The sequence below is a fragment of the Notamacropus eugenii genome, chromosome 2 (genome assembly GCF_028372415.1).
Source record: "Notamacropus eugenii isolate mMacEug1 chromosome 2, mMacEug1.pri_v2, whole genome shotgun sequence".
Classification (NCBI taxonomy): Eukaryota; Metazoa; Chordata; class Mammalia; order Diprotodontia; family Macropodidae; genus Notamacropus; species Notamacropus eugenii.
Window position 1 is genome coordinate 327,404,080 of NC_092873.1, and position 27,427 is coordinate 327,431,506.

General features: G+C 38.3%; 1 protein-coding gene across 6 annotated transcripts in view; it reads right to left on the reverse strand.

Moving 5' to 3' along the window:
* Nucleotides 1–27,427, reverse strand: part of PECAM1 (platelet and endothelial cell adhesion molecule 1) — a 101,969-nt gene that overhangs the window by 43,221 nt on the left and 31,321 nt on the right. For 5 of the 6 annotated variants that reach the window (XM_072645417.1, XM_072645420.1, XM_072645419.1 and 2 more), the window contains 7 exons: nucleotides 23,295–23,570; nucleotides 20,366–20,653; nucleotides 18,718–18,825; nucleotides 16,570–16,597; nucleotides 15,024–15,097; nucleotides 12,777–12,830; nucleotides 10,127–10,195 (listed from right to left, as the gene is read on the reverse strand). In XM_072645417.1, coding sequence (XP_072501518.1) covers nucleotides 10,127–10,195; nucleotides 12,777–12,830; nucleotides 15,024–15,097; nucleotides 16,570–16,597; nucleotides 18,718–18,825; nucleotides 20,366–20,653; nucleotides 23,295–23,570 — 897 coding nt within the window. The remainder of the gene's footprint in view (nucleotides 1–10,126; nucleotides 10,196–12,776; nucleotides 12,831–15,023; nucleotides 15,098–16,569; nucleotides 16,598–18,717; nucleotides 18,826–20,365; nucleotides 20,654–23,294; nucleotides 23,571–27,427) is intronic. The other variant, XM_072645422.1, reaches the window with a different exon arrangement.

Sequence of the window (27,427 nt, forward strand, 5' to 3'; positions counted from 1 at the left end):
AAAATAAATCCACAAAAATGAACTTTTTAATATATATAACAAAATCCAGGAGGCAAAAAGAGAAAGGGATATCTCATTCAAAATAATTATATAATGCACAAAATGTCTAGGAATCAATCTACTAAAGCACACCCAATACCTATAGAAATACAAAACACTCCTTAAAGAAATAGGGAATAATTTAAATAGCTAGAGGAATAGTCAGTACTCATTACTGGGCCAATATAATAAAAATGATAATGCTATCAACATTAATTTACATATATAATGTTATACAAATCAAACTACCAAAATGATCATTTATAAAGTTACACAAAACCATAGCAAAATTCATTTGGAATAATAAAAGATTTAGGTCAACATTTTATACTATTTTCCACAATACATTCAAAATGCATATGCAACTCTTGGAAAAGAATATCATATAACTTTCATAACTACGGATGAATTCCTAACCAAAGGATAGAGTCAATTATGAAAGATAAAACACATAACAAGATAAACAACAGTAGACTAAAAGCTATTTTCCCAAAATAAGTAGCTAAAATATGGGAATAAACATTTCTCAAAAGAATTGCAAAATATTCACAACCACATACAAGAATTCTTCAAATTGCTAGTAATAAGAGAAATTCAAATTAAACAATCCTAAGATTTTATCACCTGTCCACAAAGTTGTCAAAGATAATAAAAGATAGGAAGAACAATGACAGAAATGTATAATTATATTCATATATATGAGCGATGGAGCTATAACTTGGTATAACCATTCTAGAAAGCAACTAGAGAATTATACAAAAAAGTTACTACAAGAGTCATATCCTTTGATCAAAATTTGAATGGTGGACATATATGCCAAAGAGACAAAAGGAAAGACCTCATATGCACCAAAATATTTATGCATCAGAACTTTTTCTGCTAGCAGAGAACTAGAACCAAAGTAGATGTCTATCCCTTGGGGAATGGCTAAACAAATCGTGACACATGAATTTAATGGAATACTGTCAATTCTTAACAATGGGCAGCTAGGTGGCACAACGGATAAAATGCTGTCCCTGGAACCAGGAGGACCTGAGTCAAATCTTGCCTCAGACACTTAGCTGTGTGACGCTGGGCAAGTCACGTAGCCCTGTTTGCCTCAGGTTTCTCGTTTGTAAAATGAGCTCCATCCCAATATCTTTGCTAAGAAAACCCCAAATGAGGTCACAAGGATTCAGATATGACTGAAAAACAATGAAACAAAGTCTGTAAGAACTTTAAGTCCCTAAGAAGACAGTAAAGAATGATGACATTTCCAAGTCTGCAGCTGTGATCACATACTTGTTCTATGTGACCAGGTGCTTGTTATAGAATCTACACTTTGCAGGATGGTCTGCAAGGTTGTACTAATTATTCTTTCTCAGATTTTCTTCCAGTTTGGTGTCTATTGCTGTGTGCAAAAGATTAAGCTAGCTAAGAAGCTAAGAGATTGTTGCTGTCTTTCCCTGACAGGATATTTCCTGGTTCAGCGTGATGTTGGCTCCAGTTAGCCTTATGTTCACAATGAAAGAGCCTGCTTTACGTCATGGGATTTTCCCAGCAATTACAGACAAAAAAAAATATGCAATAGGCTGGGGCTAATTAAGAACACTCCCTTCCTCACTGAACAAATGGACCCAGCCCTAGCTCAAAATAGCACCTTGAACCATCCCAGTGTAAGCAGTGGGACTGCATACAAGGCAGGAAGGTCTGGAGAAAGCACCAGACCTTGTTCAGTTTGGGTGGCTTTCACTGCCCATCTAGCAGACTGCCAAGGAGCACTTTTTACAAATTAAGTGGTCTCCTAATCCCAAACCAGGCAGTGACTGAGGGAGATCCATGCCTTACAACATCCCTTACTGCCCCTAGGAGGCTGGAGCTATTCAATAAAACGATGGCTTTCAGACAGGGGGCCATCTCCATTTGTCCTGGTCTATATCTTGCCAATGGACTCAGATGACTCTGGAGGAGAAAGTGAGGCTGGTGCCTTTGCACAGCCCTCCCTCATTTCATTTGCAAGTTGTGACATCACCTCCATGATGTCATGGTCCTCTTCAGAATTGAAGAACAAACCACAGCAATGCTATCAGATGTGCTTGATTGTGTATCTCTCTCAATGCAAGTCAATAAGCTGCTACTCATTAAGCACCTACTTTCTACCAATCATTGTGCATTAAGCACCTACTTTGTACCAGGTATTGTTCCAAGTGAGCTTATTAAGCACCTACTTTCTACCAGGCATTGTGCTAAGAATACAGAGAAAGGCAAAACCAGTCCCTTCCCCCAAGAAGTTCACAGTCTCCAGCGGAAACATCATGGAAATAGCTATATGCAAGCACACATATACAGAATAAATTTGAAATCATCTCAAAGGAAAGACGCAGTATTAAGGAGGACTGGTAAAAATTTCTTGCAGGGGATTTTTGTGACGGAAGCAAGAGAAGCCAGGAGAGGGCAGAGGTGAAGAGGGAAAGGAAACGGATAGTGAAAATGCAATTAGGAGATGGGGTGTCTTCTACAAGGTACAGCAAAGAGGCCAAAATCACTGCATCATAGAGTAAGTGAAAGGCAGTAAGATGTAACAAAGACTGGAGAAGTAGGAAGCATCTAAGTCATGAAGGACCTTAAAAGCCAAATAGTAGGTTTTATATTCAATCCTAGAAGATTAGATATAGGAATTCAGGCCCTACAGGGATTATAATATAGGATCTATCTATCTATCTATCTATCTATCTATCTATCTATCTATCTATCTATCTCTGGGATAGGATATATATGGATTAAATATATAGGTATTATATTACATTAAATATTTATATGGATTAATTATATTATTTTAATGTATGTTAATTATATTAAATTAAATATATAGGGATTATTTATATGCATATATATGGAATATAAATATAAGGATTAAATCCAGGGAGCCACTGCAGTTTATCAATCAAATACTTTTTAGCATATATTCCTCATATGCTTATATTATTATCAGTAGCACCCACAGAATCTGCTTGAGACTACAGGTGGTAGAGACTATAGTTACTGCTTGAAGAGTGACCCCAGGGAGACCCCAGAGAGCATCCAGTAGAAATGGGGCATCCTATAATATGAGCAACTCTGTTGTTATTCATTTTGCCTTATTGCTAAGTAAATGGTTATGTTTATGATCTAAAAAAGAAAGAAATGGAGTACCCTGGGTAGGTTTAGTTCAGACAATAAGAGGCCTACCCAGCTCATCCTAGCAATAGATTGATCTATCCAACAGCAATGCCCTTAGAAGAGGAATCTTGGCTGAGCAACAGGGTGACTTGTAAATCCCTGTTACCTACATCCTACACTTCATTGAACTTAGTAAAGATTCTCTGAAGAAAGGGATGGAATCAAGGCTGTCTAGTTCTGGAGTTGCAAGTTGCCTTGGCCACATGTATTCCCACCAGATGTGCCTCATTACCATTGTACTTTATGTTTGTACCCATTCTTCCTCCCCTATCCCCAATTCTGTGTGTCATTGTGAGAGAAAGCACCCCAAGTTTGGTACAAGAGGGATGTTGCTGTGTAACTCCTGTTCTTACTTTTCCACTTGAGTAAATGCCTTTTCAAGAGCTTATTGAATCTGCTGGCTGATGATTCATGGGAAACACACCAGGGAAGGGGGGAGGGAACTACCATGTTAGTGACCCACATAGTTATCCCTAAAACTAGAGGTAGTAGTTGCTCCTCTGGGGACCCAAGCTGCCATTAAGAGTCTAAATTCCTGGAATAAATCAGAGTGACTGTTACATTTTAAAAGGATGAGATAATATTTGATTCTAAATTCATTAGTGGACCCCTGGAGTTTATTCTGTAGGGGAGTGACATAGTCAAACTTTCACCTTAGGAAATTTCTTTTGGTAGCTCTGTGGAGATGGGGGTGGAATAGGGAGAGATTTGAGAAGTGGAGAGAATGAGAAGCCCATTATAATAATTCAGGCAAGAGGTGATGAAGGCCTGAACTAAGACTGATTACAGTAAAGAGATGGGGACAGATGTGAGACATATTGAGGAAGGAGCAACTGGCAGTAGAATTGGCAACTGATTGAATAGAGTGTATGAGTGATAATGAATAGACTGGGATGATACCATGCCTTCAAGTCCAGGTGACCTAAAAAATGATGACGCCTTGGACAGTAAGTAGTAGGCAGTAACAGGCCATCTCAGAAGGGAGAGAGGTTTGGGAAAAAAAATTAACTTAATGAGAGCTGTAGAGCTCAGTCCTCTTCTCATCCTGTGCTTACTCTGTCTCACTAAAACTGAAAAGGAGCATATTATTTACCAGCCATTGCTTTGGAGTGAACAGCTCTCCAAGAGACACAGAACCAACCCACAAGCACCTGTTATAGCCAGGAATTTGTCTGGGGAACAGGCTGTGTGTACACTGAGTAGGTTGGAATTTTCCTAGTGACACTTGTGAATTTTAAGTGTGTGGGTTACCAGCAAGGTTAGTTTATAACTCCCCAGATGTGCTCACTTTAGAGCACAACCATAGGAGAAGGTTGAGTCCAGAGAGTTTGCTTGTGTTGAAGGCAATCCTTGCAATTAGTATCAAGAGAGTGGGACAACCATCTTCCACTCTCTGACTGATTGGTCTTGCTCTCCTTGGTATAGTGTCAGGACCCCCATTTCAGAGTTTACTACCTAAGAATACTAGACAGGGAGTCAGAAAATCTAGGGTCAAGTCCTGAGTCTGTTATTTGCTACCTGGGGGACCCTGGGCAAGTTCTTTAACATCTTTTGGTCTTATTTCCTCATTTTTAAAAGAGGGGATTGGACTCTGCAGCCTCTAAAGTTTCTTCCATTTCTAGATATCCTCTGGACTTTAGTCCTCAGTTTCCTCATCTGTAAAATTGGGAATTGGACTCAGTGACTTTTCATATTTTTTCTATGCTAGATGGATGATGCTATGATTTTAGAACTTAGCCTCTTGGGCATTCAGGAAGACCTAAATTTTCAAGCCAATGTGACCTCCATTCTGGCCCACTTATCCCAGATACTCCAATGGTCTAGAGAATTTCCTTCCAAGTCAGACAAAGAGACTAAACACTATTACTGAGATGATAATATTTGCAAAGGACCAAGCACTTACCTTCTCAACCTTCTTAAATCCCAGTTCTTCCAACATTCCAAAGCCCTTTTGTAATTAAGCCCATTCATATTTGTAACTTTGCATGTCTTTTCACTGGCTGTCAAAGCTGAACCTCTAAATTAGGTGCAGTAATCACTTTTGGGGTCTGGACTCAGTTTTGCAACTGAGTGATTACATGACCTAGGTCACAAGGGCTTACTTATCTGTAAAATGAGAAGTTGAACTAAATTTCTAAGGACCCTCCAGCTCTCAGATTCTATTATTTTATGGTTCTCTGGCTTCTGACTTCCAGCTGCCCTTGAGGTAGGGCATGGTCCTCACTTAACATCCATAAACACTTCCTCCCCCTTTCCCCACACACCCAGTGCCAGAAAGTAAGCTGTCAGGGCAGTTTGCAAAAGCAGAACCTAACCTGTCAGGGGTATTTTTTCAAAGCGTATTTTGAAAACAAATTTCTACCCTAAACAATTCTGCTCAATAAACGTCTATTGCGCAACTATTCCTTCAAAAGAAGAAGTTCACCTCAAAGGAGGCACTTTATAAGTAGGAGGCCAATGCCGCAATATATTCAGTCCCCAAGAAAAGTGCTAGATCCAAATATTTCCAGTTCCATACTACAGTGGGGAGTTGGTATGCCTGTGACAGGCATTTCTGATATTCACACACACACACACACACACACACACACACACACACACACACACACACATACACACACAGAAGGAAAAGATAATGCTAGTCCCCTCCATATATCAAGCTCACACCACCTTCCTCTGTCCTTCACCATTAAGGGTCTGTGAATTCAGCAAATAAAATTGAAGGGATATTGAACATGGATGACGGGAAGAAAGCAGGGAGTCAAAAAATGCTAATCCAAAACTGTGATACAAGAATAAGCCATTTGACCTACCACACGTTAGCAAATGCCACCATTGCTCTTTATGTGAACAGACATAGATAGACTGCCCTTGTCCTGAATGAAGATCAGTCAGAGAGGATGGGTGACTATGGGCCTTGTTTAAATTTTACAGTTTCAAGGTAAAGCCAAGATGGCTGAATAAAGGCAGGGACTCACCTGAACTCTCTCCCAAACCTGTCCAAATACCTTTAAAAATGACTAAACAAATTCTAGAGTAGAAGAACCCACAAAGGACGGGGTAAAACAAATTTCCAGCCCAAGACAACTTGGAAGATAGGCAGGAAAGGTCTGTAGCATCATAATGAGAGAGGAGTACAGTCCAGCACAGGTCACGCCAAGTATAGCCCTAGCCACAGCAAATCAGAACCAGGCCTTGGGAATGACTGAATCAGCATCAACAGCAGTGGCAGTGACTATTCCCAGAGCACTTAGCCCATAGATGGTAAGGGGGTCAAGTAACTGGTCATAAGGAGATTGTGGGGGTCTTTTTGCTGGCATTGAGATAGGACTTTGTTGCTTTGCCCATACCCTGGATGGTGGTTCCAGGGCAAGAAGGAGCACTAGCATAGTAGAGCTTGCAGCAGCAGTGGAAGAGGGACCCTGCTCACAGCTCTAGCGCAGAAAAGAGTGCTTGTGGTCACAGAGCACAGTCCAGGGTAGTAAACACTTCTCCTTAGATCAGACCTTTACAACTTGGCAGTAGACAGGGGCCAAAATTAAAATAAGCTAAACTTCTTCAGGCCACAGATAGGACAGACTAGAGACGGACTGCCAATGATTGGTTTCCACGGGTCACATGACAAACAGGAGAGTACACAGTGGCAACCCTCCATTTTTCATGAGCTGCTGAAAATCCTTTGGCAGGCTACAAGAGGCCCACAGGCCTGCTTTAGATCATACCACATTAGAAGAATTAAAAACTTACAAGTCTCTAGATGTATCTCTGAAAACAGCTGCACAAAATCCCTGAGTCTTGGGACAATGTGCTCTCCACCTTGGAAGTAGAGTCCTAATTTGGCAAACAGTTAAAAGTCAACTAATAGGCTAGGAAAACGAGTAAACAACAGAAAAAAAAACAACTCTATTCAAAGTTATTAGGGTGACAAGAAAGATCAAAACACACACTCAGAAGAAGACAACAAAGTCAAAGTTCATGAACTGGTTTCAGGCCATGGAAGAGCTCAGGAAGGATTTCAAAAATGAAGTAAGAGAGGTAGAGGGAAAATTGAGAAAAGAAATGAGAGTGATGCAAGAAAAGCATGAAAAAAAGTCAACAGCTTGCTAAAGGAGACCCAAAAAATTACTGAGGAAAATAACACCTTAAAAAACAGTCTAGGCTAAATGGTAAAAGAAGTGCCAAAAGCCAATGAGGAGAAGAATGCCTGAAAAAGAAGAACTGGAAAAATGGAAAAGGAGATACAAAAGATCACTGAAGAAAATAATAGAATGGAGCAAATGGAAGCTAATGACTTTATGAAAAATCAAGAAACAATAAAAGAAAACCAAAAGAAAGAAAACATAGAAGACTATATGAAATATCTCATTGAAAAAGCACTGACCTAGAAAATAGATCAAGGAGAGATGATTTTAAAATTATTGAACTACATAAAAGCCATGATTTTAAAAAAAGAGCCTAGACATCATCTTTCAAGAAATTATCAAGGAAAATTGCCTCAATATTCTAGAACCAGAGAATAAAATAGAAATTGAAAGAATCCACCAATCACCCCCTGAAAGAGATCCCAAAATGAAAATTGCCAGGAATATTATAGCCAAATTTCAGAGTTCCCAGGTTAAGGAGAAAATATTGCAAGCAACCAGAAAGAAATAATTCTAGTATTTGGAGCTACAGTCAGGATAATACAAGATTTAGTAACTTCTATTTTAAAGGACATGAAAAAATATTCTAATTCACTATTGATTGGAGAAATGCAAATTAAAACAATTCTGAGGTACTACTTCATACCTATTAGATTGGCTAACAGGACAGAAAAGGTAAATGACAAATGTTTTATGGGATGTGGGAAAAATGAGACTAATGCACTGTTGGTGAAGTTGTAAACTGATTCAACCGTTCTGTAGAACAATTTAGAATTATGTCCAGAGGACTATAAAACCATGTATACCCTTTGACCTAATAATACCACTACTAGATCTGTAACCCAAAAAGATAAAGGCAAAAAGGAAAAGGATCTATATGTACAAAAATATTTATAGCAGCTTTTTTCTGGCGGCAAAGAATTGGAAACTGAGGGGATGCCCATCAATTGGGGAATGACTGAACAAGTTGTGGCATGTGATTGTGATGGAATACTATTGAGCTATAAAAAAATGTTACCAGGATACTTGCAGAAAAACCCGGAAAGACTTACATAAGCTGATGCAAAGGGAAATGTACTATGTACAAAGTAACAGTAATGCTGTTAGATGATTAGGTGTGAATAACTTAGCTATTCTAAGCAATACAATGATCCAAGACAACTCTGAATGACTTATATTGAAAACTGCTATCCATCCCCAGAGAAAGAACTGATGGTGTCTGAAAACAGATTGAAGCATATTTTTTAAACTATTTCTCTTGAGGTTTTGTTTTCTTGTCTGTCTTCTTTTACAATGTGACTGTTATGAATATGTTTTGCATGACTATACCTGTATAACCTAGATCAAATCACTTGCCTTCTCAATGAGGGGTAAGGTGGGGAGGGAGGAAGGGAGAGAATTTGGAACTCAAAGTTTTAAAAATGAATGTTAAACGTTGTTTTTCCATGTACCTGGGGAAGAAAAGCTAAAATAATGATAAAAATAAATGGATGAGTGAACAAGTAAATATTACAGCATCATGTGCCAAGCAGAAAGGATTATTTCCTTCCAATATGTCAATAGGCAGTGAATTGAAGTAAAGGTGGTTTCTAGTTGAAATTCTTTACGATGTTAAAAGTAAATGAAATTGGCATTTGAATGTTTGCTCTACTCTCACCAAGCCCAAATTCCATCCTTTAAGCTGATCTATCACCAAGTGGGGCAGCTAGGTGGTGCAGTGGATACAGCACCAGTGCAGGAGTCAGGAGGAACTGAGTTCAAATCTCATCTCAGACACTTGACACTTGCTAGCTGTGTGACCTTGGGCAAGCCACTTAACCCCAATTGCCTCATCCTGGGTCATCTCCAGTCATCCTGATGAATACCTGGTCACTGGATTCAGATGGCTCTGGAGGAGAAGTGAGGCTGGTGACCTGCACAGCCCTCCCTCACTCAAAACAAAGTCAAATACAAGTCATGTCATCATTTCTCTGATGGCATGGTCTTCTTCGGCAACGAAAGACAAAACACACATTACCAAGTTGGTACAAAACTGAGGATATAAGAAATGCCTTTGGGCCCCACCTAAAAAAAAAAAGAAGCCAGTCTATAAATGAGAACCTAATCTGGGGGATGGGGAGGCAGTATTATGGAGAGGCAAAATTTGGCTTAATATGAGGGAAAATTTCCTAAGAATTAAAGCTTTACTTCCCCAAAATGCCTCTGAAAGTGGATACATTGCTGGTCCTTAAGCCATTGATTCTAATATCCTAATTCTACAGAAGAAAAAGTGAATTCCAAGAGAAAGGATACGGTTTGCTCCAGGTTACACAGTGGGTTAGTAGCAGAGCTGCTTTCTCTACACACTAAGTGCATATGTACCAAGTCCAAACATCTGTTTCCCTCCCAGAAATGAAACTCGTTTTTATAAGATCCTGCTGGACAGCAGTCAAGTTTTGGAAACTGCAGTCTAAACTGAGGGTTTGGCTAATCACTCTTTATTTCTGTTGATTCCCTAAGGACCAAGCTGCATGCATTCTCAGAAGCATGGGCCATTGGTTAGGGGGTCAGCCCTGAATTCAGGAAGACCTGTGTTCAAGTCTTGCTTCTGACACGTGCTGAGCACAGACCAGTCACCTAACCTGACAGTGACCCAGGTGACTCTAAGATTATAAAGTGGCTGAGTCAACAGTTACCTTCAACCCAAGTATCTTTGCTCAGCTAGTCAACAAAGTACAGTGATGTATTAGCATCAAAAGCTCAGTTACCTCTATGAAGATCAGGTGTCAAAACTTCAACTTCAGTGTATTCCACATCCACATTCGAATGGTCAAGCTCTGTCACAAAGAAATCATAACACTTGGTGTTAGGCAGCACTATCTTCAAGGAGCTCAAAGCACACCATGTATTCTCACTGTAATGCTAATTCCTAAGAGACAGGATGCAGGGCTCCTAGTCAGGATTAAGGGCACATTTTAGTGGCCTTCAAACATTCCAAAGACACACATATAGTTATGTGTACAAGCATATATAGTTAAGATCAAATGGGTTATATGTGGATACATTATAGATATATAGATATAATGTATCCACATATAACCCATTTGATCTTAACATGCCATCATTTCTCTGATGGCATGGTCTTCTTCGGCAACGAAGGACAAACACACTCATGTATATACACAATTATTATGTTGTGTTGTGTGTGTACATATGTACATTTTTGGTTTTATTACATATAATGTATACACATATAACCAATTTGATCTTAACTATAAATGCCTGTTATGTGTATATATGTGTGTGTATATATATATATACATACAAATATGCATATATACAAACACAAACATATACACACATATATTTTAATTCTATGCAGGAAGATTTTTCAAGGACTATGTACCAGAAAGGGAAAAGAATGATTTGAGCACCAGGAAATATCAGTCAATTACTACCTTCCATGTCTGGATTAAGACAATTCATCCATCTCATGACTTTTTCAAACACAAAAGAGATTAAGATTGGATATTAACCCAGGAACATAAAATTTTGTGAAAGGACAATCCCTTCACCCTAATAAAATGAATGAAATCTCCCAGATGGTTATCATTAAATCTGGTCAGATATATTCTATTTCCCTCTCTTGGTAAACATGAAGTCCACAAATACTCTTCTGGGACAAAAGTATTAGAATGGTATCTTGAAAATCTTCATTTAGATAACCTGTTAGCTCTCAGAAAATATCCTTCTGGCTTCAGCAAGGGATCAGGATGCTACACTTGCAAACAATGTAATACTTTGAGACAGATGTCAAAAGACTTTTGCAACAAATTTAATCTTTTATACCCTCTAGTTTCTATCCTATTCCAGGGCTGGAAAAAACTCTAAAAATGTACTCAGTCTGTCCCCTACCTCCAGCCATAATGTCTTTTCTGTTATCTTGGGCAAATAGATAAAAATACAATTTTTTTTATTTGAAAGGTTGCCATTAATTTTTTAGCACATAACATATTTTATTTTTTTAATTTAATTAAATTTGTTTTCAGTTTTCAACAATCACTTCCATAAGTTTTAAATTTTCTCTCCCTCCCATCCCTCTCCCTCCCCAAGACAGCGTGCAATCTTTTATGGGTTCTACACTTACATTCTTATTAAACACATAAAAATATAATTTTTAAAGATTCTTCAGAAAGTACATTATGCAATCTCTCTCTTGAAAGCATCCCTAGGTTTCAGTGTTCTCATCTGCAAAATATGTGGGTTGACTTTCTAGAGAGAAAGATTCCATATGCAACTGTAAAATAATACATATATTTTTGGGTGTGACCTATGTGGGAATTTGTTTTGTCTGTGCGTATTTGTTACATGGGTTTTGTTTGTACAATGGGAGATTGGGGAAGGGGAGGGGGGAGGTAGAGAAAATAAATGTTCATTGAAAAAACAGAGAAAAGTTATATGTGTGTGGTTTTTTTTAAAGAATTGGCTGAACTACATTATTTACAAGGTGTTATTTTTCAGAGGAACATAAGGGACTTTGAGCATTTGTTCGGTAGTATTTATTGTGTCAAAACAAAACGTATCAGTAATGTTCTTGAAAATTGCATTACTTATAAGATTACTCTAGCAATAACAGTCTGCGATTCAATAATCCATGCTTAGAATTTAAGATGGGGACTACCAAGAAATCTTTGTCATAGAATCACAGTATGTTGAACCCAGAAAAAGCCTCAGAGATGATCTCTTCCAAATTTTTCATTTATAGATGACAGATGAGGAAAATGAGACATATCTAACCCATATTGCTCCTGCCAGTATTTAAGGTAATTCTCTCTTAGGGAGAAATAACTTGTATTTTGTATAAAGATCAAACAATCAATAAACATTTATTAAGTGCCCACTATATGCCATTCACCAAGCTAAGCACTGAGGATACAAAAAGAAACAAGACAATCCCCCAAGGAGCTTATGATCCAGTGAAGGAGACAGCAAGCAAATAAACATATACAAAGCAAGCTATATACGGGATAAATGGGAAATAATTCATAGAAAGAAGGCATCAGATAAAGAAGTAAGAGGGGTTGAAAAGAGTTTCTTGTAGAAGATCCTGTTTTATATGGGACTTAAAGGAAGCCAGGGAAGTCAGTAGGATGAGGTGAATGAGAACATTCCAGAAATGAGAGGAAGCTGGAGAAAATGCCCAGAGCCTAGAGATCAAGTGTCTTGTTTGTGAGTCAAAGAGAGAAAAAGCACAGATTTTTATAGATGAGGAAACTGAGGCATAGTCATTGACAGAAGTAAGAAAAGAATCTGGGAGTCCTGATTAAGTTTTTCTCTTTTGTTATAAGTGAATAAACATTTCTTATTAAAAACACTAGACAAGATCAGGAATTTTGAGTAGGACAGGACCTTAATTACCTTTGTGTTCATTTGTTGGTTTCATTGTATGGTTCCCAATATCATCGTTGTATCCTAGTCCAAAAATCAGTTAAAATTTAATTAGCATTCATGGCAAGGGAAACTTGGTTTTATATCAGCATCTTAATGAAAAATGAAAGGGCGTTTTGTTTGTTTTTTCCCATTTAGTTCGGTTAAACAGAAGACAAAATGACTCATACTAATAAGGCAAACTATTTAAGATAAAACCTTCTGCCCTCGAAGAAACATCTAGATTTAGAGTTGGAAGAGACCTCTGAGGTCATGTAGTCTAACCTCTTCATTTAAAAAAAAAAAAGAGGAAACAGGCTCCACAAGGCGAAGTGACTTGCTTTGACCAACTGCCCATTGGACACTGTGAACTCGATAATCTTGTAGGCACCTGAGACTAAACACATTTAAAACAGAACCTGTTATCTTTCTTGACTGAAAGTCACTTTTCTCCTGACCTTCCTTATTTCTGTCAAGGGTGCCATCCTCTTCCCATACCCAGGATCAAAGACTTGGCATTATCCTTGACCTGTCACTCTGTCTCAAACCACATATCCAATCAGTTGCCAAAACTTACAGGTTCAACCTCGATGTCTCTTGTACCTTCGTCTCCTTCTCTCTATTCACACAGCTACCAGACTTCTTTGGCCCTCATAACTTCTCTCATGTACAATTATAATGACCTCATGACTAATCTCCCTGCCTCCGGCCTCTTCTTTCCAGTACATCCACCATACAGTGACCAAAGCAACTTTCCTCAAGCACAAGTCTGATCAGGTTACTTCCCTGTACAGTAAACTCCAGAGCATTTAGGAAGCACCTACCATTGTCAGACAGTGTGCTAGGTGCTGGGAACACAAGTACAAAGAATGAAAAACATTACTATTTTCAAGAATATCAAGCATATTTCTAAGTGTGCTCACAAAAATGATGAAGAAACAAAAAATAGAAAAAAGATCAAACCCAAACTCTTTAGTTCGTCATTGAAAGCACCTCACAACCCAGCTCCAAACTACCCTTGCAGGCTTTTTACACAGTATTTCCCTAATGGCCTAACGTATTTCTTGCACACTTTTCTCCATATCCCACCTCCATGCTTTAGTACAAGCTGTGCAAGCTGTGTACAAGCTCTCGTCACCTCAGCCTCTTAGAATCTTTATTTTGTATATAATTAGATCTGGTAAAGTTATTTCCCCAGATAAAATGGAAGCTTCTGGAGGCCAAGGATTATTTCATGTCTGTCTTTGTATTCTCAGCACCTAGTACAGTTCTTGGCATCATAGTTAGTGTACCTGATAAATAATTGAGGTTTGAAAATGAATTATCATTTCATCTCTCACTTCTAAACCTTTGCACAGGCTATTCCTGATGCTTCCTCACCTCTACTTCTTAGAAATCCTGTCTCTCATCAAGACTCAACTGCTCTCTCTTTCAAGAGGTTTTTCCTAAGTCCCCTTTAAATTACTTCATATAATTCTGTATGTAGCTGCAGTGTCTACTTATCTGTAAGTATATCTAGGGCAGCTAGGTGGTACAATGGATAGAGCGCAGGGCCTGAAGTCAGGAAGACTCATCTTCTGGAGTTCAAATCTGGCCTCATTTACCTACTAGTTGTGTGCTCCTGGGCAAATCACTTAATCCTGTTTGCCTCAGTTTCCTCTTTGGTAAAATGAACCGGAGAAGGAAATGGCAAACCACAAAATCCTCTGCCACACAAATCCCAAATGGGGTCATGAAGATTCGGACAGAACTGAAACAGCAAAACAAAGTATGTTGTATTATCTCCCTCTACTCCAACTCTAGAATACAACTCCTTGAGGCCTGAGACTTTTGTCGTTGAATTTATACTCCTAGTATGCTCACTGGTAACTAATAAGCATTTAGCATATTCTGGTTAAATGACTGCCCAAAGTCACACAGACAGATTTGAACTCAGCTTCTCTGACTCCAAATCATCTCATCATACAGCTTCTCATATTCCACCAGCCAGAAGTATTTTGTATTTTCTCCTACATATTTCTAACCTCAGTGATGTTTTCATTATGAAGGATGGTTCAATTTGTGATTCAGAATTCTAACAGAGGAGATAGAGAAACATGGCAAAAATCTAGCCAGACTAGACAATTGGAAAGGGGAAGTTTTGAGGATAGTGTAATAGAAAAGTGCTGGACTTTTATATTCAGAAGACCTGCTTAGAGAAAACATACTTTGTTAAGAAGGAAAGTCAAGATGCCATACCAGAGTGACTGTTAGCTTCTACATTGGGATCAGATGGCATCTTCTCAGTGTTGGAGTTCAGGGGTGGTCCTGGCCTTAAAATTACATTAAAAAAGGAAAAAAAGGAAAAACATATGAGACCTTTGGCACCAACCCAGAGTCAACAAAATATGACCTAGGAGATGGTCTTGGGAAGACCAGGAGAGTTTTCTTTTCTCATGTAGAAAAAGAATTATATTTTTTTTCCAATCTAGAAAATGGACTTTTAAAAGTCCAAAATACTGTAATATGCTACAAAAGATTTGAGCTCTTTCTGTACATGTGTCCAACAGAACTAAAGATCAAACAACAAAAAGCAGAGAGAAGCTTTTGGAATTTACTTTGCTGCTCTTGCCTTCCCCATCCCCCAACCTCCCCTCCCCAGTCCCCTGATCCTTACATCTTAAAATCCTATTCTTCCTGCATGGTCTAATCCAAATGCCACCTTCTTTGTGAAGTTTTCCTTGACCTTCCTTGTTAAAAGGAATCTTCTCCCCTTGGGAACTCCCATCATAATGGCTTCTTGTTCATATATCTGCTAAGTGTTATCATATTTTCTTTTGTATTTTGGTTGCATTTTGGATCAGGGATTTTTCATAGAAGTCGCTGCACCTGACTCATCTTTGTATTTCCCACAGCAGCTAGCACAGCATCTTGTACAGACCAATTATTTAAGTGTTTGTTGAACGACTTCATAGATCGAGATCTTGTTCATTTTCCTATTTCCTATGCTACTCATTTTTCTTGAGTGAGATGTTTTGCCTGGATATGGCCTGGATTGACCATGGGTAAATGAAAATGTGTTTGAATTTCTGCATCTATATTTGAATTTTGTCTTATTTTTCTAGGGACTCGATTTCTGTCGAGCTTTCCTATGTTAATATCTATAATCCATGCAAAGGGTTTCAAATAAGAATTATTCCACTTTGAAGTATCAGCACTAGATTGTGAACTCCAAGAGTACAAAGGCCCTATTTTAGGAACTGGACCTATGATTTCACTGAACTCCCAAGTGAGGAAAACCCCTCTTCCAATGCAAGTTAGCACATTTTCTGCAACTTAGAAAGAGTCCTAGAATATTGAGAGGTGACTTGCCTAGGGTAATGAAGCCAATATGTGGCAGGGATGGGACTTGAACTCAGGACTTCCTGGTCCCAAAGCCAGCTCTCTATCCACTAAGATACATCGCTTCATGAACTTCTAACTGTCAGAATACATGATACAGGTAAAATTCTGTGCTAGGTATATTCTAGGGATTACATAAATAAATATATTTTCTACAGTAGACATTTAATAAATGTTTGTTGAATTGGAGTGACATAGTCTCTTCCCTCAAGGAAACAGGAATACAGGAGCTCTTAATTGGGGTATGGGAAACCCCTAGGCATCCCAGACACCCTCTCAGGGGTCTGCATGGTAAAAAGTCCTTAACATTCATTAGCTCTGAGCAAAGTAACAAATTATTCCCTCTCTAACTTCACTTCATAATTTCATTTCAAATCCCTTTCACCAAAATAAACAAACTGACCTGGACATCTCCACTGGCATCTGTTTTGCTTTGAAGGGAAAAGAAAAAGTATGTTAAAATTTTCCATATTCCAATAACATAATAATAGATCATATTTACACAGTGTTTTGAAGTTTACAAAGTAGTTTACATAGAAAATTTCATTTGAAACTCTCCATAGTCCTGTAAGTTAGATGCTATCCTTATACTCCTTTTATAGATGAGGACAATGAGGTTAAGAGTAGCATAAGTGACTTGCCTAGATAGCAATATATTGTATCTAAACCATGTTTGACTAGCTGTGAAGATATCAATAATGTCATTGAAAAAGGGAAAAGTAAGCCCAGTACTCCAATATTTGCAGTAAAAAAAAAAATCAAACAAAAAACTGTCATCCTTTTGGCCATATACGATTAAGTTTCAAGAAGACCCTGTCTCACAAGAGAAGGAAATCAAGCTTTAAAAAAATCTGAATTTATGTGCTCACTAATCCAGGGAATCTGTCAGTCTATCCAAAGTACCAATGTTCACTATAAGATGCAAATTTTTTTTTAACTTAGAGCCCATCTCTGCATAATTTAATGAATAAATTGAGTCTATTCTCTTCCTCTCAACTCTAGATGGATATAGGCTAAATCCAGGGCCAGCCCAGGGAAAGACTCTGAAGTTAAAATGTTCTTTTCCACCATCCCTGTGGCACCCATCCCTCCCTAGTGTCCTCAACTGCTCCCATCCTCCCAGGACTCGCCGTGCTGGCTGCTTAGGTTGCTACAGCTATCCCTCTCTGACAGCCAAAGCAACATACACTCCAGGTCAGAGCTTCAGGATCCTCTCCTAGCCACACAATACTCAACTGAAATCGATCTGCTCAGGTGTCCTCAATGTCCCATTCTTTCAGAACCTTGTTGACTGGCTAGCTAAAGTGATAGGCTAACTTCAGCTAGGGCATCAGCAGAAAGTTTTGATATATTTTTGTACTTGTATATTTGTATTTTAACATTTAATTCTCCCAAAGAATTGACTTATAGTGGACACTTCATACATTCTAACAGTTTGAAGGAGAAATATTTGAGAAGAAGTACAGACTTGGGAATACCTTTCTCTCTTACATTATACCACTTCTATCTTATCAGTAGGTACAACGCTGACCAAACTTAAGGGATTGGCTTAGACAGCTCAAACCCAAGCAAAATCGAGCACTAAGAAGTTAATTTCCTGTCTCTTTTCAAATAGACTTGTAACTAATCAAAAATTTTTTCCTTCTGACCTTCTCTAGCTCTCAATCAAGAAAATAATACCACTAATTCTATCCTGACAACATGACTTGTAAGTACAAGTTTTAAGTACCTGCTCAGGCTAATTCATAAAACCCCAGATCTATTCAAACTCCTTTCATTTTTTTATAGATGAGAAAACTGAGGCTCAGGAAGAGGAAATGATCCCCCAAGGTCACACACTGAGGTCAGAGCCAAAATGAGACTAGCATCCAGATCTCCTCACGCCTAGGCGATCGGCTACCCAAGTCACGCACTAAAGATTACCATCAGCATAGAGTCATAGACTGAGGGCTGAAACTAATCCAGTCTGCAAATGAGTAAAATAAAAATCAGAAAGGGGAAGGGATTGGTCCAATGACACACTACTAATACATGGTAGGGAAAGAACTCAACCCTCTGAGTCCAAAATTCTCTTTCTATTACCTCATGCTGCAAGAACATCATGAAATACCCTACTCAGATTCCACCATATGCACCACACAGTGGTATAATTACAAAGGCCCCCGAGAAGTAGAATTATTTATAATATAAATCTACCAATGCTGAGATAGCTAGATGGTGCAATGGATAGAGTGCCAGGCCTGAAGTCAGGAAGACACATCTTCCTGAGCCCAAATCTGATTTCAGACTTACTAATTGTTTGATCCTGGACAAGTTACTTAACCCCATTTACCTGTTTCCTCATCTGTAAAATGTGCTGGGGAAGGAAATGCCATGTATTTTTATATCTAGTGTCTTTGCTGTAAAATTCAAAGTTTTTTGGGGGTGCTGGGGGATTTCAACATGAAGAGTTGGATATGACAAAAATGACTCAACAAACAACAAAACTGCTAGGCTTAGTTAACTTCTTTTCAAGAGCAATTCATGGATGGAAAAAAAAGATACTACTCACCTTTTGTTTTCTTAAGAAAGTACCATCTGGCTACAAGAACCAATGTAGTGATTATGGCACCAATGATTACCACTGCAATAAGACCCTTCATCCATGGAGCAAGAGTGACTGAAAATTAAATTAAAAAATAACTCACACTTGTTTAATGCTTGAAAGTTTGTAAAGAATTTACATTTGTTATCTCACTTGAGGCTCACAACAACCCTGTGGGGCTAGATATTATTGTTATCATAACCTGGCCCCCTCCTACCTTTCATATATTGTGCTCTTTGATCCAGTGACAGAAGGCTCCTGGGAGTTATTCCACAAACAGGACACTTCATCTCTTGGCTCCAAGCATTTTCTCTCGCTCTCCCCCATGTCTGAAACACTCTCCCTCCTTAGTTGTGCCTACTGAACTCCCTGGCTTCCCAGAAGTGCCAACTAAAATCTCGTCTTTTATTAAAAGCTTTTCTTCCTCCTAACCCCTCTATTCTAACACTTTCCCTCTGTTAATCATTTCCTATTGATCTAGTATATAGCTTGCTTTGTTTCCATGTTGTCTCCCTCAACAGATTGTAAGCTCCTTGAATATCTCTTTTTATATTCCCAGTTCTTAGCATAGTGGCTAGCACATAGTAGCATTTAATAAATGTTTATTGATTGATTATCCCCATTTTACAGAAGAGAAAACTGAGGCATATGGAGGTTAAGTGACTTTCCAATGGGTATACAAGTAGTTAGAGGTGGAACGTGAACCTAGGTCTTCCTGACCCCAGGTTCAGCTCTCTAACCACTACATTACACTATCTCCAAATAGACAGGAGGTTTTCTGCACTTTCAAGAAACTACTTTAGAGGAAGGCAAAAAATTAAACTCACTTTGATGGCTGTTGCCATAAAATTTAGCATTTTTTCTCTGAAGTACTAAAGCAGCAGAGCACACAAATCATCTTCACTCCCAACTTTCAAGATGATCCTTTCCATTTCCCAGAGAGGATAACCATGATGATCAAAGTGAAAATGGATCATTGGATCATAAGATTTAAATCCACAAAGGAGCTTATTCTGGATATCTCACCAAAAGGGAAGCTGAGGTGCAGAAAGATCATCTATTCATTTTTTACATGTGGAAAGTGAGATCCAGTGTCACATGTTGGGTGTCCAGCCCATGTCCTCTGTTTTCAAATTCAGCACTTTACTATACTGCGCCAGCCTGTCCTCAGTAAGTGGCATACTCAAGCACAGGACTTGGTTCTCATAATTCTCTTGAATATACTGTAGAACAGTGATTCTCAACCTGTGGGCTGTGGATCACCTGAGTTATTGAAAGGGGTCAATCTCATTTAATGACTCACTATTCTACAAAAGTAACATGTCTGCTGTCATATGAAAAATAAAGAACGTCTTCTACATATACAAATCATTATATTTCAAATATATGTAGATGCCAGGGTGATGAATAAAATACAAATACCTTTATCATTGTGTTCTTGAAGTCGTAATGCTTCTTTGTTATTTTGTATTTCTCTTAATCTACTAATATCTAGGACCTTTGTGGAGTATTAAAAAATAATTCCCACTGTTGTAAAGATCAGGAATCTTTGCTCTAGAAGGGCTCTCCTTGTTCGAGATGCCCTTCAGGGACTACAAATCACTGCATGACTTACCTTTGACAGTAATAATGTTACTCTTTGGGCTCTTGCTCTGCCGGTTGCCCCTGTTGGAAGCTAAACAGTAATACTGTCCTTCATCCTCCTTGGTAGCCTTTAAGGTGGTCCAGATTGCTTGAGTGTCATTTGAGGTTTCTTCATAAAAAGGGACTGCAGCATCATGTTTATAAAACCTATAGTGAATCGGCCAAGACCCTTCATCGGTGCTGCACCGGAGCACAACTTGTTCCCCACTCTCTACTTCCTCACTGAGCAGAATGGATAAGTTGACCCTGGCAACTGGAACTGGAAGAAAAGAAATAGAATAATAAAAATCTTTCAAAAAAGGGGCAGGGAGAAGGGGGAGATAAATAATACTCAATAGTCATCACTGACAGTTGGTTTTAATAGAGGACTATATTGTGAATACAGTACTTAACAACGCTGGAAGACCACCTGATGCAAATATTTTAGAGGGGATTCTTGTTCAAGTTCAGATTGGCCAAGACTGATGCTCAGGTTCCTTCCCTAATTGACATTCTGTGGTTCTGAAATAATAACAGTTGACATCTACCTAGCATAAAATACAGACAATATCCCATTACATTATTACACATTAACTCTGTGAGATAGGTAGTCAAGATATTCTTATCCTACTTTACAGATGAAGTAGTTGAAGAACCAAGAGATTTTAGATGACAAGCTCACAAATTTTAAGTGACAAACACACTTATAGGTTAAGAACGGAAAGGGGACTTGGAGGACATTGAGTCCATCCAACCCCCACCCCTCCTCACTTTGTGGATGAGGAAAGTCTTCATGAGGTGAAGGGACCTCCCCAAGGTCACATGGGTAGAAAGTGTCAGAGCTAAAATTTTAACTCAGTCCTCCGATTCCAAATTCATTACTTTTCACTGTAATGCACCACCTCCTCCCCAGTCTTGTCGTTAGCTTTGGAATTGCTCTCTTTTCTCCCAATTCACTTCCTTTCTCAAACTAAATCATTCCCATGTTCTCCAGGAGACTTTCCCCGGCTAAACTGACTCATTTCCCTTCACCTCACACTCCTCTCCAACAAGCCGTTGCTCTTGGCCTCACCTTCTCACTAATCACTTTGCTGGTATGTTACTTTACATATCATTTTATCAACCATATTATAGAATATTATTATATTATAATATATTATATTATAATACATATTATATTCTAATATTATAGAATATTAGAGTTGGGGGAAAAAAAAGAAACCTTAGACCACCAGGTTTTTTAGTACTATGGTGAAAGGTGGACCCCACAGATATTTTCAAGTATTTCTCAAGCTTAGGTTTTAACTCCCTCCAAACTAATTACATGCCATCATCCCTAGGTTCCAGAAAAACTGACCAACTTGTTCTTTCCTATATTTCCATGACATTCTATCTCCTGTTGCCATGGCTTTGCCCAAGCTGTCCCCCATGCCTAGATTGCCCTCCCTATTAACCCCTAGAATCCTTAACTTTCTTCAAGATTCCGCTCACTTGTCATTCCTACACCAAGTCCATCCTAATCCTCCATATTGACTGATACAACTGGTCTACCATTTGTTACATCAAAGGTACACAACTTTCTGTTTCCTGTCTGCTTTTTGTTGTTTCTTATAACCACAAATAAAATCAGAAATTTCCTCCTCTTTCTTTTTTTGGGGGGAGGAGTTGCTCTCTCTCTGATTTCTTTGCTTCTCAAGCCTCTGGAATGATATTTTTAAATGGATGTTGAATTAATTGCTATTCATTGTGCTTACTTCCACTTTTTCACTTTGATTTCAGGAAATCTAGAATTCCTAGTGTACTTTTGCTTTTCCCACGTACTCTTCTGAATGTTCTTGTTGTGTTGCTTTATTTGGGAAATTTAACTTTCTTCCAACTTATAACCGCTAGTGACATAACTTCCAGTGTCTTTCCTCAGATCCTCCATAGCTTTCTCCAGTCATTTTGCCCTGGGATGGGGATAGGATTGACGATAGCTCCACCTTTCACCTTGTTGTTCTTACCAAGGCAGTGTTCACTGCATATAACACTATTGTGTGAAGCCCTTGAATTCAGAGTAGGACTACCCTGCAACCTTATAACAACCATGTCTTCTTTTCTTTAACTCTTTCAAGCCATTGCAACACATTTACCAGAGTGCTAACCCAATTGACATCATCAGAAGCTAATTTGGCAGTATTTTAGGGCTCTGGTTAGGCTTTCATGGCTACTATAGCAATCTAAAATTCCCATTGTACATTATCACTTTTGTCCCTTCCTTGATGTTTGCCCTCCTCCCCATAGCATGGATGATACGTTAGGTTTTGAAAGACCTGTTGTTATCGTTATCATCATCAATCAGTAAACATTTAGCAAATACCTACTGTGTGCCTGGCCCTGTGCAAATGGTATGTTCCTTAATGATAAGTAATATATTATTTTTTGTCTTTTAATCAACAGTAGGTGGTGCAGGGGATGGAACATTAGGCTTGGAGTCAGGCAGATCTGAGTTCAAATGTGACTTCATACACTTGTTAGTTGTATGACCCTGGGCAAGTCACTTAACTGCTATTTGCCTCATTTTCTCCTCTGTAAAAATAGAGACACACTGGAGAAGAAAATGGCAAGCCACTCTAGTAACTTTGCCAAGAAAACCCCATAGACAAAAAGTCCATGGAGGTACGTAGAGTTGGACATGACTGAACAAGAAGAACAAAGAGAGTCTTGAAAATATCAGTCACTTGATAGCTGCTGAATTGAGTTGTCCAAGATCACACAAGGAATAACTTACAGAACCAGGATTCAAGCCCAGACTCAGTGTTCTTTTGGTATCCCCAAACCTCTGAAAATATCATGAGATAGTGTCCAAATTTTGCTCTGAAGCAATAGGGTTCTTTTAGGGCTATCAAAGCATTTTCTTTATTTCTTACACATCAACTTACCTATCACTGAGACATTCAAGACATCACTAACCACTGAGCCTTGGGAATGGTGGTTTTTTGCAACACAAGTATATTCTGTGGTTGCAGTGGGCCTCTCCAAGAATTTTGCTGGTTCATTGGAGTACATTTCTTTGTGACTCTTACATGTGTTCATTTTACAAAGATAGTACCGAATAGGTGGTGTCCCATTTGTTGACTGGCAATAGAGTTCTAACAGCTGCCCCTTTATTACTTCAGATTCTGAGTTATGAAAAATTCTGGGCTTAGAGACAATTTCTGAAAAAAAAGGAGAAAAAATAATTGAGAAATTACCAGGGACACTATTGAAATTCATTCTTTCTCATGCAGAATGTTACAAAAGTGCACTTAATTAGCTGTTCAAGGCCAATTCTACAAACAATGATCTGATTAGAATAAGTTCAGAAAGAGAAACGCAAATCTTTATTGAGTTAATGTAAAAATAGCACTTCAGACCTATTGAAACATCCCAATCAGTCTTATCATTTAGAAAGGTGACCAAAAAATGCTCTCCCCAAAAAATATTATGCTGCTTTTAAATTAATTAATTAATTTTTAGTTTTTGACATTTGCTTCCAAAAGATTTTGAGTTCTAAATTTTCTCCCCATCTTTTCCCTCTCCTTCCCCAAGACGGTGTGCAATTTAATATGGGCTATACATATTAAACATATTTTCACATTAGTCGTGTTGTAAAGAAGAATCAGAACCAATGGACGGAACCATGAGAAAGAAGAAACAACAAAAAAAGAGAGAGAGAGAGAGAGCGCAAATCGTATACTTCCATCTGCATTCAGACTCCATAGTTCTTTCTCTGGATGTGGATAGCATTTTCCATTGTGAGCCTTTTGGAATTGTCTTAGAACCTTGCATTGCTGAGAAGAGCTAAGTCTATAAAAGTTAATCCTTGCTGTAACTGTGTTCAGTGTTCTTCTGGTTCTGCTCACTTCACTCAGTATCAGTTCATATCTTCCCTAGGTTTTCTGAAGTCTTCCTGCTCATCATTTCTTTTAGCACAATAGTATTCCATTACATTCATATACCACAACTTGTTCAGCCATTCCCCAATTGATGGGCATCCCCTCAATTTCCAATTCTTGGCCACCACAAAAAGATTTTTGTAAATGTGGGTCCTTTTCCCACTTTTATGATCTCTTTGGGATACATTCCTAGAAGTGGTATTGCTAGGTCAGAGGATATGCACATTTTTGTAGCCCTTTGGGCATGGTTCCAAATTGCTCTCCAGAATGGTTAGATCAGTTCACAACTCCCCCAACAATACATTAGTGATCCAATTTTCCCACATCTTCTCCAACATTTATCACTTTCCTGTTCTGTCATGTTAGCCAATCTGATAAGTGTGAGGTGGTACCTCAATATTGTTTTGATTTGCATTTCTCTAATCAATAGTGATTTAGAACATTTTGTCATATGATAGATAGCTTTAATTTCTTCCTCTAAAAACTGTCTGTTCATATCCTTTGACCATTTATCAATTGTGGAATGACTTGTATTCTTATAAATTTGACTCAGTTCTCTATATATTTTAGAAATGAGGTCTTTGTCAGAGACACTGCTTATAAAAATTGTTTCCCACTTTTTTGCTTCCCTTCTAATCTTGGTTGCATTGGCTTTGTTTGTGCAAAAACTTTTCAATTTGATGTAATCAAAATTATCCATTTTCCATTTCATAATGTTCTCTATTTCTTGCTTGGTCACACATTCTTCCATTCTCTATAAATCTGACAGGAAAACTATTCCTTGCTCTGCTACTTTGTTTATAGTATCTATACTAGTTTTAGCTATTTTTTCATTTTTTTAAATTCAATTCATTTTTGGAAACCATTCATTTCTTGCTATATGTCAGTCACTTAGCTGGGTGTTAGGGATACAAAGATAATAATGAAACAATCTGTGCCCTCAAGAAGATTCCATTCTGCTTCAGCAAAACAATATGTGAATATATTTATAATAATGCCTTCCTTATCTGCCTTCCAGGATAACTGTGGGGGTGAAATGAGGTCATGGTTAAGACTTTCAGACAAATGTAAAGGTCCTTAAAGTTGCAGGCTTGCTCATTTTTGTCTTTGTATCCCTAGTGACTAGTTCGTAGGCATAAAATGCTTACATTTTATTATATTGAATTGATATACTTTGGGATGATAAAGCACTCAGCAAATATCAGGGAGACAATGTTATCTATTTAAGAAAAGTTTGTACATATATGTCTATGTATGCACACATGGCCCCTTATCGACACATAAATATATCGACAACATATCCTTACCCGTGCCCTATGGGAAGGTAATGCAGTAATATAGGTGAAAAGATGATCATTTGCTCCAGTGGAGCCATTCAGTTCAGTAAAGTCTGTAAATTTTAGGGATCAATATTGACACAAATACAGTCTCATAGACCAGTGCTTTTTACAGGGGGTGTGAGGAGCAGAGGAAATTTGTGATAAATATTCAAAAGCACAAGTCTAATGGAGTCAAGGTCTTGGCTTCAATCCCTTAGTAGGTCAATTAGCATCACTTAATTCCCAGACATCAGCCCTATTCCTGATCGCAATTAGAGATGTTATTGACCGCAAGGCAACTAAACAAAGGAAATGGGTTAGTCTAAGAGAACCCCATCAATGCAAAAAGAGCTCATTTCCTGGGATATTTCATCAGGAGCATTATTTTCACGTACGATGGACAGCACATAATGACACTTTCTAAGGTGCTTCCCCAACCACCTTACTTATTATGATAATTCTTATTATCACTATCATGATTTTGTCTGGACCTGTGATTTCATTGGTGTAGGCAATTCTAGTAAGGAAGCTTCCTCTATTAATGAATATGGGCATTTGTTCTAGAATTTATGGTCTGGGACACTAAGAACTCAAGTGACTTGTCCAAGATCAGTGTGCATCCTTTTTGCCCATTTATGTCTGAGGAAGGAGATGTTCTTCTTAATTCTGATGTTGTCTCTCTGTCTGTTGCACCACACTGATACTCATGATTATCATAAACATTATCACTACTCCTGGGAAATTATTATTAGGAAGATCAGCACAGGATGGACCCAGGTAAAATAGTAAAATCAGTGGAAACTCTGAGTATGTCCCCTCTTCCTTACCTCCTTCCTTCACCTATGGAATTCCTATCTTTTAAGTCTGAATTCACATGAGAATCCTTCTCTGATCCCCCAGCCTCCACCTTTCTCCTCACATAGCATTATGTTTGACATTTCTTTAATTTATTTTCACATAATACTGTATAGAAATTATTTGTGCTGGTGGCTTACCCTCCATCCACCTCCAAGATTGTAAACTCCCTGAAAATGAATCTGTATCTTATCTAAACTTTACATCACCTTCAGGACTTGGCTTAGTAGGTTCCACAGACAGCAGGTGTTTAATATATGCTTGCCAAATGAATGAATGTTCAGCACCAACATTATATTAACACCAACAACAATGAGGCTGATGGCAACATTCACATCATGATGACTTGCTATGCCCCTTATGTGTAGGACAGTGGCATTTCAGACTGATTGAGAATCCAATGACCTGTCCCATTTGGCTCAGCTTTCCAACTTTAGCCTGGCTACTTCAGGCTTTGTTAGTAAAACCATAGTCCAAGACCGAACCCATAAAATGAAACCCAGTTGTGACCATGCTCATCTCCTAATCAAACAAGCAGGGGAAGGGTGCTGTTACCAGAACAATGAAGCACACATATATGCTAAGAAATATAACACAACTGATGGATGACTGACAAAAAGTGGGAAAACCAGTTCCCTCCAGTTTTACTGGGTCAAAGTCAGACATTATGAATCATCCTAATTTCAGCAGAAACACAAACACAATGAAACCATAACAAATTATTGCTTGTCCCAATTAATTCACATACCACTGAGGGTACTTATGCTTGTAGAACTGTACTTAATTGGACTGGATTGGCATGCAACCTCCTGGTATGGTGCTTAACTTTCTGTCTGCTTCATTGCCCATCTTAATATATGCAGCTCTGTTCCCTCTCTACCATGTTGGGGCAACCTTTAAGCTTATTCTCCAAGACATGAACAAAGAACCAGAAGTTGGATTTTTTTTTCACAAGAGTTTCTT